Here is a 16852-nt window from a genome sequence, read left to right as displayed (position 1 = left end):
GTTTATAGATAGATGCGCTGCCAGCACAGGAAGACTTTGTTGGTTGGGAAAATAACTGCGTGAATAGAAGACAGAGTCTGAGTTTCAAGCTGGATGTTGGATCCATCCAAGTGTAACGAAAATTGAGAGCTCAGCACCAATCTGAGCTGGACAGAGTCTCCAAAACCAGATCCTTCTCCTCAGGATTTCCTTCCCATTCTAGTCGAAAGGTTGAAAAGCTGACATGTTATTACCTGCAGCAGTCTCTCACCGTGCCTCCTACCTTAAATTAAGTGTCTTGTTGTAGTTAAATGACTTCTGTTAGAAAGGAGCACTTTGTGTCTACTGCAGCCTCAGAGGAGGGTTCCCACAGTGGCCCATGTGTTCTGGCCAGAGCTCTCAGGTCAGGGGGTTTGGCTTTGTGGAAAAGTTTTGAGTGGGGAAGTGAAATTGGCTTGATTGGACCAGCTGTTACAGTCCCTTTGAAAGCACGGCCCTTTTCTCCTGGATTTTATTTAATCGTTCCCGGGTCTTTATCTCAAGGTTTGGTTCCCCAGAGACGGCTGAGTGCTTTCTCACGGCAAGCGAGAGGTCGGCGGTTCTGGGGTTTTTGGGGTTTTTTTTTTTTGCTCCTTCAGCAGAAGTAGATTTCCTTTTATCTGCTACCAAAAAACAACCTGAGATCAATTAAAACTAAAAATCATTAAAGATGAAATACGTGAATTGAAAAACATTTTTTATACATGCAAAGTCAATATTCCATGTTAATCGACCAAACAGAAAATAGAAAAATAAAAGAAAATCCTCAAATGTTTACAAAATTAGAATAAATCTCAGGCGTCACTTCATTAGTTCAATCTAGTTTATTATATCTTGTCACCTGGTGCAACCAAACTTGCTTGCGGACCTTCCGCCACAACAATCCCGCCCCCTTGATAAACCAATCACATACACTTTGTTCACTCGTGTAACATCGGGCACCACTCGGTTATAACAGCCGTTTCCCTACGACTTTAAGGCTGATACAGCTAATTACAAATTTACAATCAGTCTAACCGATCCCTGATATGTGCTGCTGATTTTTAAGAGGCCGATCCTTTAGCCTGATATTGCTTTCTTCTCTTCCATTTACATGATAACACCAAATTTATAACAAATGTAACAAGTTTCATTTAAAATAAAAATAAGAAAAATGTATTAACAAATGATAGAAAACATGTTAATACATTGAACAAGGCACAGATGCAAAATCAGAAAAAAGGCTGCAGGTATTGACTGATACCAATACAAGAAAAACCCACAATATCTGCCAGCCAACATATCAGTTTGCCTTCAGTAAAAATAAAAATTTGAAATAAATTCAGATTTATTGCAGCAGCATGGTCTCACTCTAAACAGCTTAGAAATGTTCAGATTTAAATATGCTGATGAAGGTTCTCAGTCATCCAGGTCATAGTCATTCTGTAAAAATTCAAAAAATATCAACTGGACTTGGTTTCCAAGGTTTGAATATGTTGGAAATCTTACACGAGATTTCAAATCTTGGAAACCAAGTCCAGTGGATATTTTTTGAATTTTTACGGTAAGTTCAGATTTAAATTTGACAAAATTCTTTCAGTAAAAAAAGACTTTAATCCAGAACCATCCAGCACTCCTCAAGTGGAAAAGTTCTAGATTTATTTGTAGTAATTACATAAAAATTCTTCTTTAAAGGAACTTTGGCCATCCGATTATTATTTAAAAAAAATTATTGACGGATTAACGGATTTGCGAAATAATCATTAGTTGTAGCCCTACTTATTAGCTTTGCAAACATAAAACAATTGTTAAATAAAGATGAAGTTCTAAGCCATAAACACTGAGGTAAAAATGATATATATTAAAGATATTAAGATAATAATGATAAATATTTGTTGGCAACCATCATGCTAGAAATAAAAAGAACCAAAGCATTTTTCTCCAGTTAATTTTTGCTTTTAAATGGATCAGGGTTTCTAGGAACTTTATTAAAAAGACTTCCTCTTAACTGGGGTTAGAATATTTAAAGACACAAAAACACAGTAGCCTCTAGCCCCTTTTCAAATAAAGGAAGTTGCCTCAGAACTTGATGAAACACTGTTTTTTTCCAAATATTGATCTTGGATTAATCTGCAAATGTATTTATAGCTCATAATTATGGAAGTCATAAAAATTGAAAATACTGATTGATAACCATTTAGTGCCTATTAGACTGCAAGATTCCTGTGAATATACTAGAACTTTAACTGGAACTGAGGGCTTTGGTCTGAGGAGAGCTTAACTTTATACCAACAAGACCACAGAAATCCAACTGGTGAAAGTCATTTAATGCATGGATACATATTCTTAGTAAGAGGAAGCCTTGTGTGATTTTTAAAGCTTCTTTTTTGTAAGAGAAATGCTTTCATGCATGAATCTTGAAACTTAGTTTTTTTTCTTTTAAGCACTTACTAACCTTCCCCCCTCCTGCTCACTGTTCTGTTGCAGGTATCACATCCTTGTGTCAAAATATGGTAATTTGGCCCCTCTGGTAGAGGTGGACCTGAGTCCCCGCTGCACCTCGGTGGATGTCCGCTTGGGGGACCGGGTGGAGCGAGTCAGTCTCCGCTTGGAGCAGACGGTGGGTGACCTAAAGAAGCAGCTTAAAGGTCTGCTGCAGCTGCCAACAAACGGGATCAGGCTGTTCCACATCGACAAAGAGATGAGTTCAGTGTTCGGACCCGAGGAGATGAAGTGCAGCTTCCGGGCCCTTCACTCCTACAGCATCCAAGACGGGGACGAGATTCTTGTGGTGCCCAAAGTGAAAAACCGCTGCAGCTCCTCTGATTTCTGAGAAAGGGCTCTGTAGCTTTGGATGAGAAATCAATAATCTAACAGAGACTAATCTTTGATTTAGTAAAGGTTTCTCAGTGCTGAATGTAAGTTGAGATATTTTGTTAAAACAAAAAAAAAAAAAAAAAAGAGTTGCACATTGAAGCTCTGACCTTAAATAGCTTTAAAACTACTTTCTGACACTTTGCTTCCTAAACAGGCTTTTTTTATTTTTCTGTAAGATGTGTTCACAGTAGATGCATCTGCAGGTATTTGAACCATGGGGGAATTTTTGCTTATATATTCAATCTATTTAAATATCATCCTGAAGCTTATTTATTCCAGTAGTGAAGATAGATTCTACAGATTCATTACATTCAGAGTGATTTTATCAAAAGTATTAACTTTAATTCTGGCTTTTACAGCTAATGGAAAACTACCAAGTTACAGAAGATTTGAAAATTACATCAGAGCGATTAAAAAGACTATTTACAACTAAATGTTTTGCTCAGACATCAAACAGTGGCACAGTTATAGCTCACAAGATATTATTGACACTGATGTTTCATTTTTTTTTATAATTGTTCTGGTTTCAATCAAAAAAAGTAACAAATGATGAGGAAAAAAATAATATAGAAGTTGTAAGACCTTTTTATCAAAAGAAACAATCCTATAAAAGGTACAATTTAATCAAAACAGATACATTTATTAATTAAAATGAAACAACAAATCCCAGTTTATATTTTCTTACTTTGTTTATTTTTGTTTTTATTACAAAAACCAAATGTGCTTTTGTCATTTCCTCCTGGAGCCAAATATTTAGTTTAAAGTAATAAATAAATCCCCCATGGATCAGATAACAAGCATTTAATGATGTAGTTCATAAGAATAAATAAATTATTTACGTCTGCAATATTGAGATGATCTTTAAGACAGCAGCTTCAGACTTTAGGGTGTTTAAAACAAAGACTTGCAGCTTTATTTGTATTTTTGAAACTATAAACTTATCCAGTTTACTTTCAAAAAGGCTATTAAAAGAAAACTTTTATAAAATAAACTAGATAAATACACAGATTCTATTATCTAAAACAGATTAGATCCAAGGCTAAAAGTTAGAAACCTCACACTGCTGCACTTTGCAGAGGTTATTATATAAATGCACAAATGCAAAACAATTGTAGATTAAAAATATAAAATAACAATAATAATGATAATTGTTTTTAAAATTATAAGTAGAGATAATATATAGATATATCATATAGTTAATTGTTATTGTATTGCCCTTTGTTGTGTTGCAGTCATCAGTTTATAAATATCTGAGAATAAAATATTTGAAAAGAAAAGAAGTTGAAATGTTGCCTCTTAAAGCCAACAGTGAACTTCGTCCTGCAGCTGGGACTGCAGTCAGTCCGAATGGAGCTTAAACAAGCATTTTACACAAGCTTTTAAGGTTTTTGTATACACAGCAGAAGCTTTTATATCTGATAAATAATTCATGAATTACATTTCTTTTCCATTTTAGAAGTATGCCACTCCGTGGAAAGCTCTGTTTGTCTAAAATAAGCTGAGCAGATTTAGAGTTAAACATACTTTGCTTAGTTTAGTGCACAAGAACATATTGTTGCTCAGTTTTCCTGGTTACCCAGATCAAATGGTTTGCCATATCTGGGTATCCTGGGATAACCTCCAGCAGATGCAGAAATGCTGTTTGGGGTAAAACAGAGCACACGGTTCCTGCCCTGTGGAGCCGCTCCGCAGGAAAGACGAGACTTCTCCGAAGGTAGCCCAGGTCTGGGCCGGACGCTCAGGTTACCGCAGGCCCTCAGGCTGTCGAGCTCATGAATGGAGCCGCTCTGCCTGCTTCGCACGGGCAGCTGAGAAGCGCAGAGAGCCTTGTCTGTATAGTAACCATACACCAGCCGCTGTGTCAAAGAGACTTCCGCTGCGTTTGGGATTGACCGGCTTCAACCGACAGGATTTCTCACCGATTTCAGCTCAGACTCTCTGTTACATCCGTCTCAAAAGAGCTGTTGGAGGAAATAACTTTACCTTTAAGTCGTTATAAAAACTCTGGTCCTGCATCCACGCTTCCACAGACGCAGCACCAAAAATAATGTGTCATAACCTTTAGTGTACGATGTTTATAACCCTCACTGCTGTACAGGATCACCTGCAGATTTCTGTCTCTCAGATATTACCATATTTCTTACCAAGTCTAAAATTCCACAATATAAGACGCTGGTTTTTACACTGATTGAAAATCCTGCATACATTTTATCCTCTAAGTCTTGTGTGTTTTATGGCTCTTTAATCTTGTCATAAATCTACTAGACTTGCCTGTCGTGAAAACTTAGTCGTTTTGATTTTTTCCCCGTAAATAAATGGTCTCCCAACTGATCCATATGGGCACACAGCGTAACCATAAGATACCTTTGTAAAAACACCACAGGCCGTCTCCAGGTGGACTCAGTTGACCTACATAGTTTGTTCATACCATTAATTTATCATGTTTCCATTCTAATTCCATTTCCGGCCTGCAAGCAAACCCTTTGGTCTGATTCTACTGAAATCTTAACGCATTGTTTTTTTATTTTCAGTGTAGTTGAGTGTTTTTGTGAAACGTGGGAAAAAAAATACCATAGAAAAGCTAAAATTGTGAGTGTTGTTTTCTTGAGCATTGTTTTTAATCTTTTTCTAGATCTTATTTTGATTCAGGTTGTTTTTTTAGAATAATTGATTCTTACAAAAGAAGGTCTCTGGTTTGAATCTTGAGCAGAGAACTCTGTTTGGAGTTTGCACGTTCTCTCTTTGCATGTGTGGATTCTCTCTCGGTCTTCTGGCTTCCTCTCCAAACAGCCCTTAGGTGTGAGTGTGTGCTTGGTTATTCTGTCCCGCGTGTCTCTCTGTTGCCCCATAATGGGCTGGATCGGGCCTCTAGCCCTCCGACTGTTCAGGGTTGGCACCATCAGGTGTTAGGAAATGCAAAACGAACCCTTTATCAAACTAGAATAACTAACCAACCTTGCATCCCTACATATTGTTAATTGGAGTTTCATAATCACGTTTACATTTCATTAAAATGTAATGTGCGGTGTATTAAAACTTAATTTTGAAAAACTACAAAGGAACGATGGAGAGCTTTTTTAAAAATGTGATCCTTATCCTGCATAGCAGCAAGGAGAACGGTCATCTTCTGTTATAATTTAAAGGGATATTTTAGATTTTTTTATGGGAGTCTGTTGCAAGGAACATATCAATATATTACCTTAAGAAGATGGCAGAAACAGACTAAAGTTTAGACCATGCAGCAGCAGTGCTAAAGGCGCGTTAATGCAGGAAGGGAACCCAGATGAACGTCTTCTTACTTAAAACAGTAATGTTTTTCTCAGGAAATACTATTCTGATGGCACTACCAACATTAAAGGGACACCTGATTTTTGTGACTACCCAATAAATTTACTCGTAGAGAAAAATTTACCTAAATGGTATGAAATTAAATGGAAATTAGAAAGGGGGGGGCATCATTGAAAAGTTTGCTCAAATGTTTCCTTGATTTCGTAAAAGAGTCTTTGTTAGTAATAACCTCTTAAACATGTCTCCTGTATGGAGATACTACATTGCCCAGTTTTACTTTTGATTTAATCCTCCATCCTGAAAGCTCTCTGGGACTCCTTTGATCAACCTCATCTTCAGTAGTTTCCAAACTGATCAAGTAGCTTGATTGTCTAGTATTTTTTTCACTTTAACATAATTATGTCCCCATTAAAACATTCGGGAGCTTAAATTCTGTCTGTAATAAATGCTGTCAGTATGTTTACTATAGACCGCTGTTTAGGATTAAACATCTAATATCTTGGTTTTATTCTAAATTTTGACAGATTTACACTATTTTGCTCTTTTTAATATATTTTTTTGGTGCTTCTTTGTGTTATTAATACTTCACTACCTATTTTGTTTTATAGATAGTCTAATACCGTTGTATGTGTGTGAATTACTCTGGTTGTCACTAAGATCTGATTCCAACTTTTAATCTCTTAAGTGCCATTAGAAAAGCATTCCTGGGAAAAACATCACTACTTTTAGATCTTTTAAAATGTTTTAGTCACAGTTTCTTACAGTTTAAAGTCATTTTTTCTGCGACGCCTAAGAAGAGACTCTGGCTGGGTGAGCATATTGTAGAAATCCTAAGACCGTCAACTGCTTTTAGCTCCACATCACAAAAAAAAAACTCCTCATTTCAGAATAAAAACTTAAAGGAATGCATATAAAATGTGTGCCTTTATATGGAATAAAGAAATGTCAAAGAATTAAAAACAGGCCGGATATGGTTGGTTTGCAGGAACTTTCCTCAGTATGAATAACACATCCGATAGATGTTAAAGTGCAGCGATGGTGCAGGAGAGCTTCCTGCAGAAAGGTAAATATTAAAAGCATGGTAGCATCTTTAATGCCTTCGCACTGAGGCTTTTCCAAATTTGCCACAATCCAGCTACTTTCCTGCATATTGGTGGTTAAAATGTGGCTCCAGGGAGAAGGGAATATAGCTTTATTGAGTGGTATGTTTGCAAAAATATTCTCTCTTGTTTATGAATGTGTGGTTTACAGCATGATGGGCACTGGGCTTTTATAGGGAAATGGATTTTCTCCTAAGAAAATAACTAAAATGTTGGATTTCATTTTAGATATGAATTGAAAAAGGAGCAACATTTTTATTTTCGTTTGATTTAATTTATATATAATGGCCTGTTTGCTGATATTCTGACATCCCTAACGTCTTACTTTAAACACAGAGGTGAAAATTCAAATATAAGACGCACATTTGGCTTTAAATGAAAAAGGCATATTTTCATAGATCTGAAAAAATACCCACCAGCTATTTCCAATCCTGCTCTCGTCTAATCTGATTGTATTTATCTTATTCATCACTTATGTTTTGTGATAGAAAAAACGAATCTACATACTATGTTCATCCATTTATTACCACAAAAAAAATTAATTACTGCTAAATAATTAGAAAATCCATTTGCAAAGAAATGCACAACTGATGCACTTACCGGTACTTCTGTTTTTTCTTTATCTTTAAAGTCCAAGTTAAGAGTTTATAATTATCTCAGAAGTTAGGCTGAGGGTTTGTCTGTGTGATGCTCTTATTTTTTCTAAATTTCTCCTCTTCTTTACTTTGGTAATGCTCTGATACAGTTGTGAGAAAATGTTCCCTTTCTTTCACCTCCTGGATTGCTCCTTTCTCGCAGACCAAGTGTAGCAGGTAACTGAAGCTGCGTTCTCTGTTATTGGTTTAAATATATAATAATGAGTTTGAAATCCGTTTTTTTTTTTTTTCATAATAGTTTCATGAATTGTTTGCTTGGTTTTCATGGCTGGAATTCCTGTTTGATTTAAATAAATCTATCTTTTAAAAAGTCCATCTTTTTCAGGGATAAAAAAGATTTTTTTTTTATATATACATATATATTTGCGGGCATTTCATTCTAATATTTGCAAAATGTTGCCATCCTTGACTTCCCGCCTTCAGCAACACCAAATACAGATCGTATTGACAGATTTTTAAAGAATTGTTTAAAAAGATTAAACAAGTAATGCAGTTTTCTTTGTGCTGTCTGGGGAAAAATGTGTTTTTTGTTGGTTGTTTTTTAACTTATTTCAGCATGTGCTTTCGGTTTTTGTGGTGGATCTCGACACTTTAATTTAGGTTTGGTTTCTTGATATAACGATGCTGTTTCTATGTATGTACTGTGTAATGATGCTTTTACTTCTAAATAAATAAATCATGAACTGGTTTCAGCTTTTTTTTGAAGTTCTAACCGAAAACATTGGCCATATATTCATTACCTCTGCTGCCATCTGTTCTTTGTGTAACGATCTTGGTTCTGTTCTTTTTCTCCAAGTTTTCAGTTTCAAGTTTAGCCAGGTTTTTCCTTGTTTTCTAGCTTTATTGGTGTGTCTGGATTCATTTAAGTTGCTTAGGTTTTTCTGTCTGTCCTCTGCTGCCCCCTTGTGTTCTTTTCCCTTTGCTTCCTCATCAGCTCTAGTCACACCTGCTCCTTATCAGCTCGTTAGTCCTACCTTTGTTCAGTCAGCCATAAATACACTCCCTCTGCAGTCCCTCTTTGCTGGTTCCTCGTCTTACCTCTTCTCACCCTGGCTCCTTGATGGTTTTCCCCTGATGTCTCCATGGTTCTGGTTTGTGTTTGATTTTTATGTCGGATTTTTGGATACCTGTTTTTGCTGCCTGATCTCTTATTAAACCTTTTAAGAAATCACCTCTGCCTGTCAGCCTCTGCATTAGGGTCCTCATTAAAACCTCCAAACAAAACCGTGACACTTTGTTACAAACTGAATGGTTCAGATCATCAAACACATTTTGAGTTGCATCCTTTTTTATTTTAAACTACAGAATATTATTACCACATGATGGTTTGTTTCCTTACTAATTAAATAAACCTCAGTCAGAAGGTTTGAGTTTACATTTTAACAGCGACATAATTCCACTGCTATAAAAGTTAAATCTATTTGTTAGGCTTTATTATGTCTTCACCAGGCTTAGCAGCAAATTTGTTTGCTGCTGTGTAGGGAAACAATCTTTAAATGCATAGGTGAATAAGATTTCTTTAATTTTACTTGGAACCGGTTCTCACTGGCCAAGAAAATATGCATTAAAGGGAACAAAAAAAAAAAAGTTTGAAGGTTTTTTTTTTTTACTCACTAAAAACAGCAAAAATGAGAGAAAAAGTAAGTTTGTTCAGGCAGAGAAAGTCTATTAAGAAAGCACCCATTCTTATTTTACCGCTTATGTAAAACAGCCAGGAGCTGCAGAGACAGGCTGTTCTAGTGTTTGCCTCCATGTTAAGTGGACTTTTCCTACATGCACACTGAAAGACGAGGCACAGATCGGCACATTGCTCGTGTTACGGACACATCGTACAAGTGATCAACACGCATCGCTCTGTTTCGCAGGCTCAATGCTTGGCTGTGGAGGAGATGTAACGCTGCAGACCTTCTCTGGTTCTGCTAGGAGGGGGGGTTCATTCCGTATGTGTCGAGGGTATCCTGTTTCTGGGGCATTCCCTAACCCCCCCACCTCATACTGATCTAATCCTGTGTGGGATACCTATACCACCCACATCCGCCCACTCTGTTTTAACTGTCAGAATAACTCCTTTAGAATAGGGATATAAGAGGGATTTGGTCCCTTTTCAGTCCTAAATGTAACTCTAATCAAGTCACCGGACTCGATCAGTGGAAATTATTTCATTTGCAGCTTTGGTTATCCATAAATCCTCACACATCTAGCACCACCATGGGGTTTAAACTAAATGTCATGACATTTATTTAGTGGACTGGCCTGACACTTGATATTCGTGATTTGTGTTGAAAAATAATTCCCTTTAGGATTAAATCTTATCTTGTCTTTATCCTCAAATTTGAAGTAAAAGATTAAAACCCTAATCCAATAAACTGTTTTCTTTCAAAGGAAGTTTTCGTACATCCATAATTACTTTAGTTCCAGTGTTATTTTGAAAATGTTTTCATCTCATTTAAAGTAACATAATGACTTTCCTTTTTCAGGAGATGCGTAAGTATTGTCTTGATAACATGTTGGCGAATCTGTGTTCCCCTGCAGAACTTAAAACAGTCACAAAACAGTGTGTATATATGTAAACATACAGTATATACACACTGTTTTGTGTCTGTGCATACTATGTGTATACTACATATACGTGTATATATATATATATATATATATATATATATATTAAACTCCCTTTAATATAAACTCATCTCTGTTGGGATTAGGTCTGGACACTGGCTAGGCCACCCCAGAACCTTGATATGCTTCTTACAGAGCCACTCCTCCATTATCCTGGCTGTGTGCTTCAGGTTATTGTCTCATATCCTTCTAGTGATCAAATGAAAAAACTATCTTTACTACATACGGTATTCACAGATTGATACTACCAGATTTTGTTTAGGTTAATTTGAGTATTTTATGAGTCTGTATCTCTGTCTCCATGATGAACTACTCCGATGTACCGCTGTCATCCTCCCAGCCACCCGCAGCCTCTCCCTACCTTTAGCGGTGCAGTCTGCACAGCAGACCCCTCTACCGCCGTCCTCGTTCAGTCCTCTGCAGTTAGCTTTTATAGCTAACTCACACCAGTCTTAGACTCTCCTCACTCTGGCACTATTTCCCTGGTGGGCTTCTCTGATCTACCGCTGTGGCTCCTCAGCTCCAGAGGGCCTTGTCCCGGTTATGGTGCTCTTTCTGACAGTGTTCTTGAAGTGATTTCCAACTGCTCCTGTCTCAGCTCCAGAACTCAGTCTCACGTCACCTCTGTTGCCCGGGAGAATCTGGTGAACCTAGGGACAGCTAATGCCAATGGCTTAGTTTGGCTTTCAAAAGTAAAAAAAAAAGACCCGTAATTTGCTCCGTAGAACCCCAGTAATCCCTGTTTTCTGGGAAATTGTCTCTGGTCCATACTCAACAAGTCAGTATTTAAAATCACTGGTTTTTCAGACCCCCCCCGTAATTGACATTTATGCACTATTTTTGCACGCCACGTATCACTTTACTTGGATTTATCACTTTACTTGGATATTCACTTTATTTGGATTTAGTTTTTACATATGCATATATGTATATATGTATATATATATATATATATATATATATATATATATATATATAAAACTGTAACTAGAGCGTGTAACAAAAGTAATTTCCCTCTGGGATTATTATAGTATTTCTGATTCTGATTCTAAGGGCGTCATGTCAACTACCCCTAGATTCAAAGAGGAATTGGGACATCTATACCCTTATGGGAAAGCACAATATTCAGGGGTAGAGCTGAAATGTAGGGCTAAGGGGTGTATTGGGATAGGCCCCAAATATTGGTCAATTATACTTGGTGGAAATCTTCTTAAAAATACGAAAGTGTAATTCTGTCTACTTGAGCATTGGGCTTTCTTAAATTTATGAATACACTTTTATTCAGTCATCAGGTTATTTGCACAGGATGTAATGATAGATGAATCCTAACAGTGATGAATAAATAGATTTTTTACAATTAGAAGTTTAATCAAACTGAACTTTATGGGACAATATATATATATTTCAATTTCTTGCAATTATAAAAAGTTGAAATAGATGAGAAGTGAATCACCTCAGTTTGACCTTATTTCCCCATCCCAACATCATAAAGCTCACCCAGCCCACTGGGTCATCTTTAAAGTCTTTGGGTGGCCATTTGCACAACAAGAAAGCTGCCTTGGCAGAGAGTCTTATTGCTGCTTAATGTGACCCAGGGTCGGCCCTCAGTGCTGGAGCTTTTCACACGTCTTGCTTCTTACCTCTCAAGTTACGTCCACACTGTCCTTCTGCAACAAAAGAGACAACTGACTGCCCTGTCCTTCCCAGACCCCATCACCGCGGATCCACTGGAAATTTCCCTGTGCTATCATTCCAGCATCTATGGAAATTAAGTGTCTTGTAAATGAGGCCAACCCCTAATTAAGAAAGGCTACTGAGAATGTCCAAAGTGGCTGATGTTAATGTTGTTACTCTATCTGCTGTCATAGAAAGGATAGTTTCAGACTGTTTGTGTACCTGGTTTTTGTCCCAAAGGCCCCTCAAAGAAGGACACTGTGTTACTTATTATTTCTTCTTAAACAAATAATAATGGCTGCATTGATTTCTTTCATGAAGATTGTGTGCTCAGCCTATGGATTTGAATTAGTCTCACAGGGTAGAAAGATAAATGTTGTCATATTTCACCAGGAGATTGGGAGTCTATTAGGTACCTAAGACTGAAAATTGTAGTTAATTAATAGGTCATTACCATTAGTTAAATAATAATAACTGAGGTCTGCTTACTCACTAGGATTCCTTAACCAGGGTAGTGCCTGTGAATTGGCTGTTAATCCAGTTGTCCTTCACCAATTTAGTAATTTAGACTTAGACTTAATCACCAACCAATACAATTTTGTCTCTGTTCTCCAAGTGAAAACCAAAAAATGGTGGATCTGGCTCTGAGTGATAAATTGTCCATTGTACTGCTCGGTTAAATTTAATTCAATTATACTTTATTGATCCCCAAAGGGAAATTCAGTTACCCTGAAAATAAATAGCCACAACCATACTGCAGGTTAAAGCACTATATAGAGTTACACCATTTGAGATGAATGTCTGAACGTCAACTGGATGAAAAAGTAGTGAACTCGAAATTTCCCACATTGCTCCTTAAAAAGTAGAGATCATCAATGGTCACGAGATGAACAAATATATCCCAGAGTGCTTTGCAAGAGTTCTCCCCACAAAAGATCACTAGATTTGTTGTGGCAACGACAAAAAACAAAGATTGGGCATGCACCGTGCAAAAAGGCTGTCATGATCTTGGCGCTGATGGTTTGGTTTTTTCCTTTGCTCCGTGCTCCCCTGTCTAATTGATTCTGCGGCTGATTATCGCCGATTATTTCCACCTGGTTCCTCTACTATTTAAGTTGTGTGTTTGCCTCCCATCAGCACCAGGTTATCCGTTTGTTTAGGTGAGACGTTTCCGAGCAATCTTCAGTCTGTCTGTTTTCCTGATTATGACCAGTTTTCTGCCCTGAGGATCTCGAGTTTTGCCTTCCCCCTATCTGCTCTGTTTGTCGCATCTGATCCTGGATTCTACCGGCTTCTGAACCTGGAACTGTCTCCTGACTTCGGCCTTGGATTTCCCTTCTGGACTCTGTTGCTGCTCGGCGTCCACTGCTCGCTATCTAGGAACTCTGGGGGCGTCGCCCGTTGCAACAGCGGTCAAAGCTCCGCGAGCGGACTGAACTTTGAATCAGGTCAGTGACTTTGCTCCAAGTCGTATTCAGCTCCTCATCCAGTCGCTGACCTGTATTCTCCAATTTCTGCAAATATCCGCCCCGCAGCAGACGAGCAGCTCCGCGAACCTGTTTTGTTAAACAAACGCTTTGAACTTTCCCACTGCCTGTCTCGCCTTGAATTTTGGGTCCAATATTCTGAGCTCATTACAAAGGCGGAGTTTTGTGACCAAAGCAGAGCGAAAAGTACTGATTATTGTCCAAACGGTCATTTATCTGAGTGCACTATAAAATCCACTATATAATCCAAACACTATATAGTAATTGAGGGATTTGAGTGATTATCCTGCAGCCAGAGTTCTGATGAAAAATAGAGAAGTAACATGTGAGTTACAAGTAACAGCAAGTTAAAGTCCAGATATTAATCGGAAAACCTGTTGCCAGATTTAAAAAAAATACTTTCACAGATATTTCCCTTCAAGTCTGATTAAAGTTAAGCTGTTTTACTAAAGATATGGACAAATTTCAGTCTGTAGATGTTCCAGCTGGTGGAGACAAACCTGGATTATCTGTAGCTGGACCTGAAGCTAAAAGTGGTTCTACAGAGAGCTAGATCAGAGGTTTGAATGTAAAAACCCACAAAACTTTTGAGATTTGTTGAAAATGTTGAAAACTATGCACAATTTCCCTTTCTTTTTAATATTGAACTGCCTATTTTGTTCTTCAGCAACATCCCAATGAAACACAGTGCAGTTTATAATTTGAAGGTGGGATATGAGTTAAGGGGGAGGAATACTTCTTCAAGGTTCTGTATTTCAATTTGAAATGGTTAATGCATTCTTACAAACTTCTGTTCATATGTCATAATATCAAACACAATAAAAGCCTCAGTGTTTCCAACCAAATTCTACACCTGAGACATATTTTATCTTCATTTGGCACTTGACAGATCCTGGCGAATAGGATTGCATTCATTCCACATAAAAAAGGAGCCTCTTTGTACAAAAACATTCCTCTTCTCTTTCATTAAAAACATTTCTGCTGACTGTCATTCCCTTTTATTTCTCCATTCCCAGAATTCTGACGTCCCCTCTCCTCTTCTCACACCTTGCTCTGTGTCCACTCCCACTGTTCCTTAAACTCCCTCCCTCTAACTCTCCCTTTCCTTCCCCATCCTGCCCCCATTTCCACCAAAACTGATCTGAGATTAAGTTGAACACAAGCCCTGCTCAAGTTTGCACCTGTTTCCATCAGCTCTGTTTACAGCTTCTTCAAAAACCCCCTCAGATTTCTACATTTTATTCCTGAAGTTTAAAGCTAACAAACTGCTGGATTGTTTGAGGAGTTTGCTGGTAATCCTGTGGTGACAGGATTGTTCAGACGGCTGTTTATCAGCTCCATCAGGACATCCAGCTGCTCTGCATACCTCCCATCACTTCCACTGTCTCCATCACAGCCATCCTGGCTGGATGGGATACTGCTGCTGCGGAAATTAAAAGGTTGGACCTGTGGGGCTAGATGTCCATTCTCTGAAAGCAGGTGAGTGCACATCTATATCCTACAATGTCTGAATAGTATGAAGTTTTCTGATTTCATTGGAATACTGTATGCTAAGTAAAAATGTTGTATTAGCGCAAACATTTGGAGAAGGAGGGGTATCTGCTTTCTAATGCAACAACAGGTGTGGAAATATAGAAAATTACAGATAAATACTGTCTGACACCCAGTAAAATAACAAGGTTCACAAAGTCAAAGCAGAGCACTTGTGGAAATCTTTCTGTTGATGATGCATGATGAGAGGTTGATGACATAACAGCAGATCTCTATCAGCAGGGACCACTAACTCTGGCACACCTGAGCACATTTTTTTTTATTTTAACACATCATATAAAAATGACAGAGATCTGAAGGTTCTACTCAGCTTAGTTCACACCCTGAATGTGAAAAGATCAGCATGATTGCATCGAAATGACAGATTTTGGCCCAAAGTCCCAAATTATCTCAATGGTCGCATGTTTTAATGTGTTTGATACAAACTTTGTTGTGTGTATGATAACAAATCAATTCAAAATCAATATATATATAAAGCAGCAGTCCAGTAAAACACGACCACATACGGTTATTGATCTGCATAACATGTTGCTCATGTAGTGCAAGAAAAACTTCATTAGGTTTTCACATTCGAATCAAAGTGAACGTCACTTTGACAGCTTGTGAGCATTAAATTACAAAAATAAGAATTTGGATAAAGTGTTAATTTAATTTTAGACTCAAAGCACACAAAACCTAGTTCCCGCAGATTTCTGTTGAGTCTGGTCCTCTTTCAAGCATCAACATTTCTCATGCAGCTTCTCATGGCTTAGCTTCACTGATCTGTGTTATTGTAGCAAAGCACAATGTTTCATATGTGTGATCTCTAATGGACGGTTACATTCTGCTGAGTTTGACTCAAGTCCTGGGGTTTCAAAGACTTTATGTAACAAAACAGCAATATAAAAATACAAATAAAGGTAATTCAAATTACCATATTGTTTATTCTTAGTATGGAACTTTTCCATCAATTAGTTTCTTGGGATGCATATGTCCTGCAAGGTCTGGTTTGCAGTCTTATTTCAAATTGAAAGGCTGTTTTTAAACATTTTTGAGTAAACTTTTCTTCTGTTCCCCTAATCTCAAACTTCTATTGTTTTTTCCTGAACATCTATGCAACTTTTTAGATTAGATTTTTTTCTAGGATGATAGAAGTCTGCATTAATTCCCTAGCCTTCATTTGAAGGGACGCACTATTTATTATTTTAGGGATTTATGCAAAATAAATATACAGTAACACCTGCCAAGTATGACTCAACTAAATATGGTGATAATTACAACACATGTAATTGGTGGTATTTGACAAGCTTTCCCACGGTTGGATGACCAACACCCAGTCCAGTAATCTGCTATTTTAGTACATCTTAGCACAACGGGTTCCATTCTGTGTGACACATAGTCTTACCAAGCTTGTTTTTTTTTCCAGCTCAGCTATCAGGTAGCTTCTCATGACATTCATGCCTCACAATTTAAAGGTTTCACATCGAAAGGCCACTTTTAAAGACCAAGAACCAAACAAGTCTTTTTTATAAGTAACACAAGGATTTCAGTCAATTCCCTCTGGCAGGAGGCTGCGGTCCATCAGGACCAAAACCTCACACCCAGAGATGGCAAAAGTGCTCAC

At 37.5% G+C, this 16852-nt stretch overlaps 2 protein-coding genes across 3 annotated transcripts in view; both read left to right on the top strand.

Annotated features, from left to right (window-relative positions):
- The window catches only part of tbcel (tubulin folding cofactor E-like), a 20654-nt gene extending 14772 nt beyond the window's left edge, over positions 1–5882 (top strand). For both annotated transcript variants that reach the window (XM_015370207.1, XM_015370208.1), the window contains exon 9: positions 2485–5882. In XM_015370207.1, the coding sequence (XP_015225693.1) occupies positions 2485–2830 (346 nt within the window). In that variant the 3' untranslated portion in view covers positions 2831–5882. The remainder of the gene's footprint in view (positions 1–2484) is intronic.
- Positions 5883–14839: 8957 nt separating this feature from the next.
- tecta (tectorin alpha) overlaps positions 14840–16852 on the top strand; it is a 45341-nt gene continuing 43328 nt past the window's right edge. Inside the window, exon 1 of the mRNA XM_015370181.1 lies at positions 14840–15177. The gene's annotated coding sequence lies outside the window, so the exon portion shown is untranslated. The remainder of the gene's footprint in view (positions 15178–16852) is intronic.

The sequence above is a fragment of the Cyprinodon variegatus genome, unplaced genomic scaffold (genome assembly GCF_000732505.1).
Source record: "Cyprinodon variegatus isolate N-32 unplaced genomic scaffold, C_variegatus-1.0 Scaffold43, whole genome shotgun sequence".
Lineage (NCBI taxonomy): Eukaryota > Metazoa > Chordata > Actinopteri > Cyprinodontiformes > Cyprinodontidae > Cyprinodon > Cyprinodon variegatus.
This window is presented reverse-complemented; position numbering and strand designations above follow the sequence as displayed.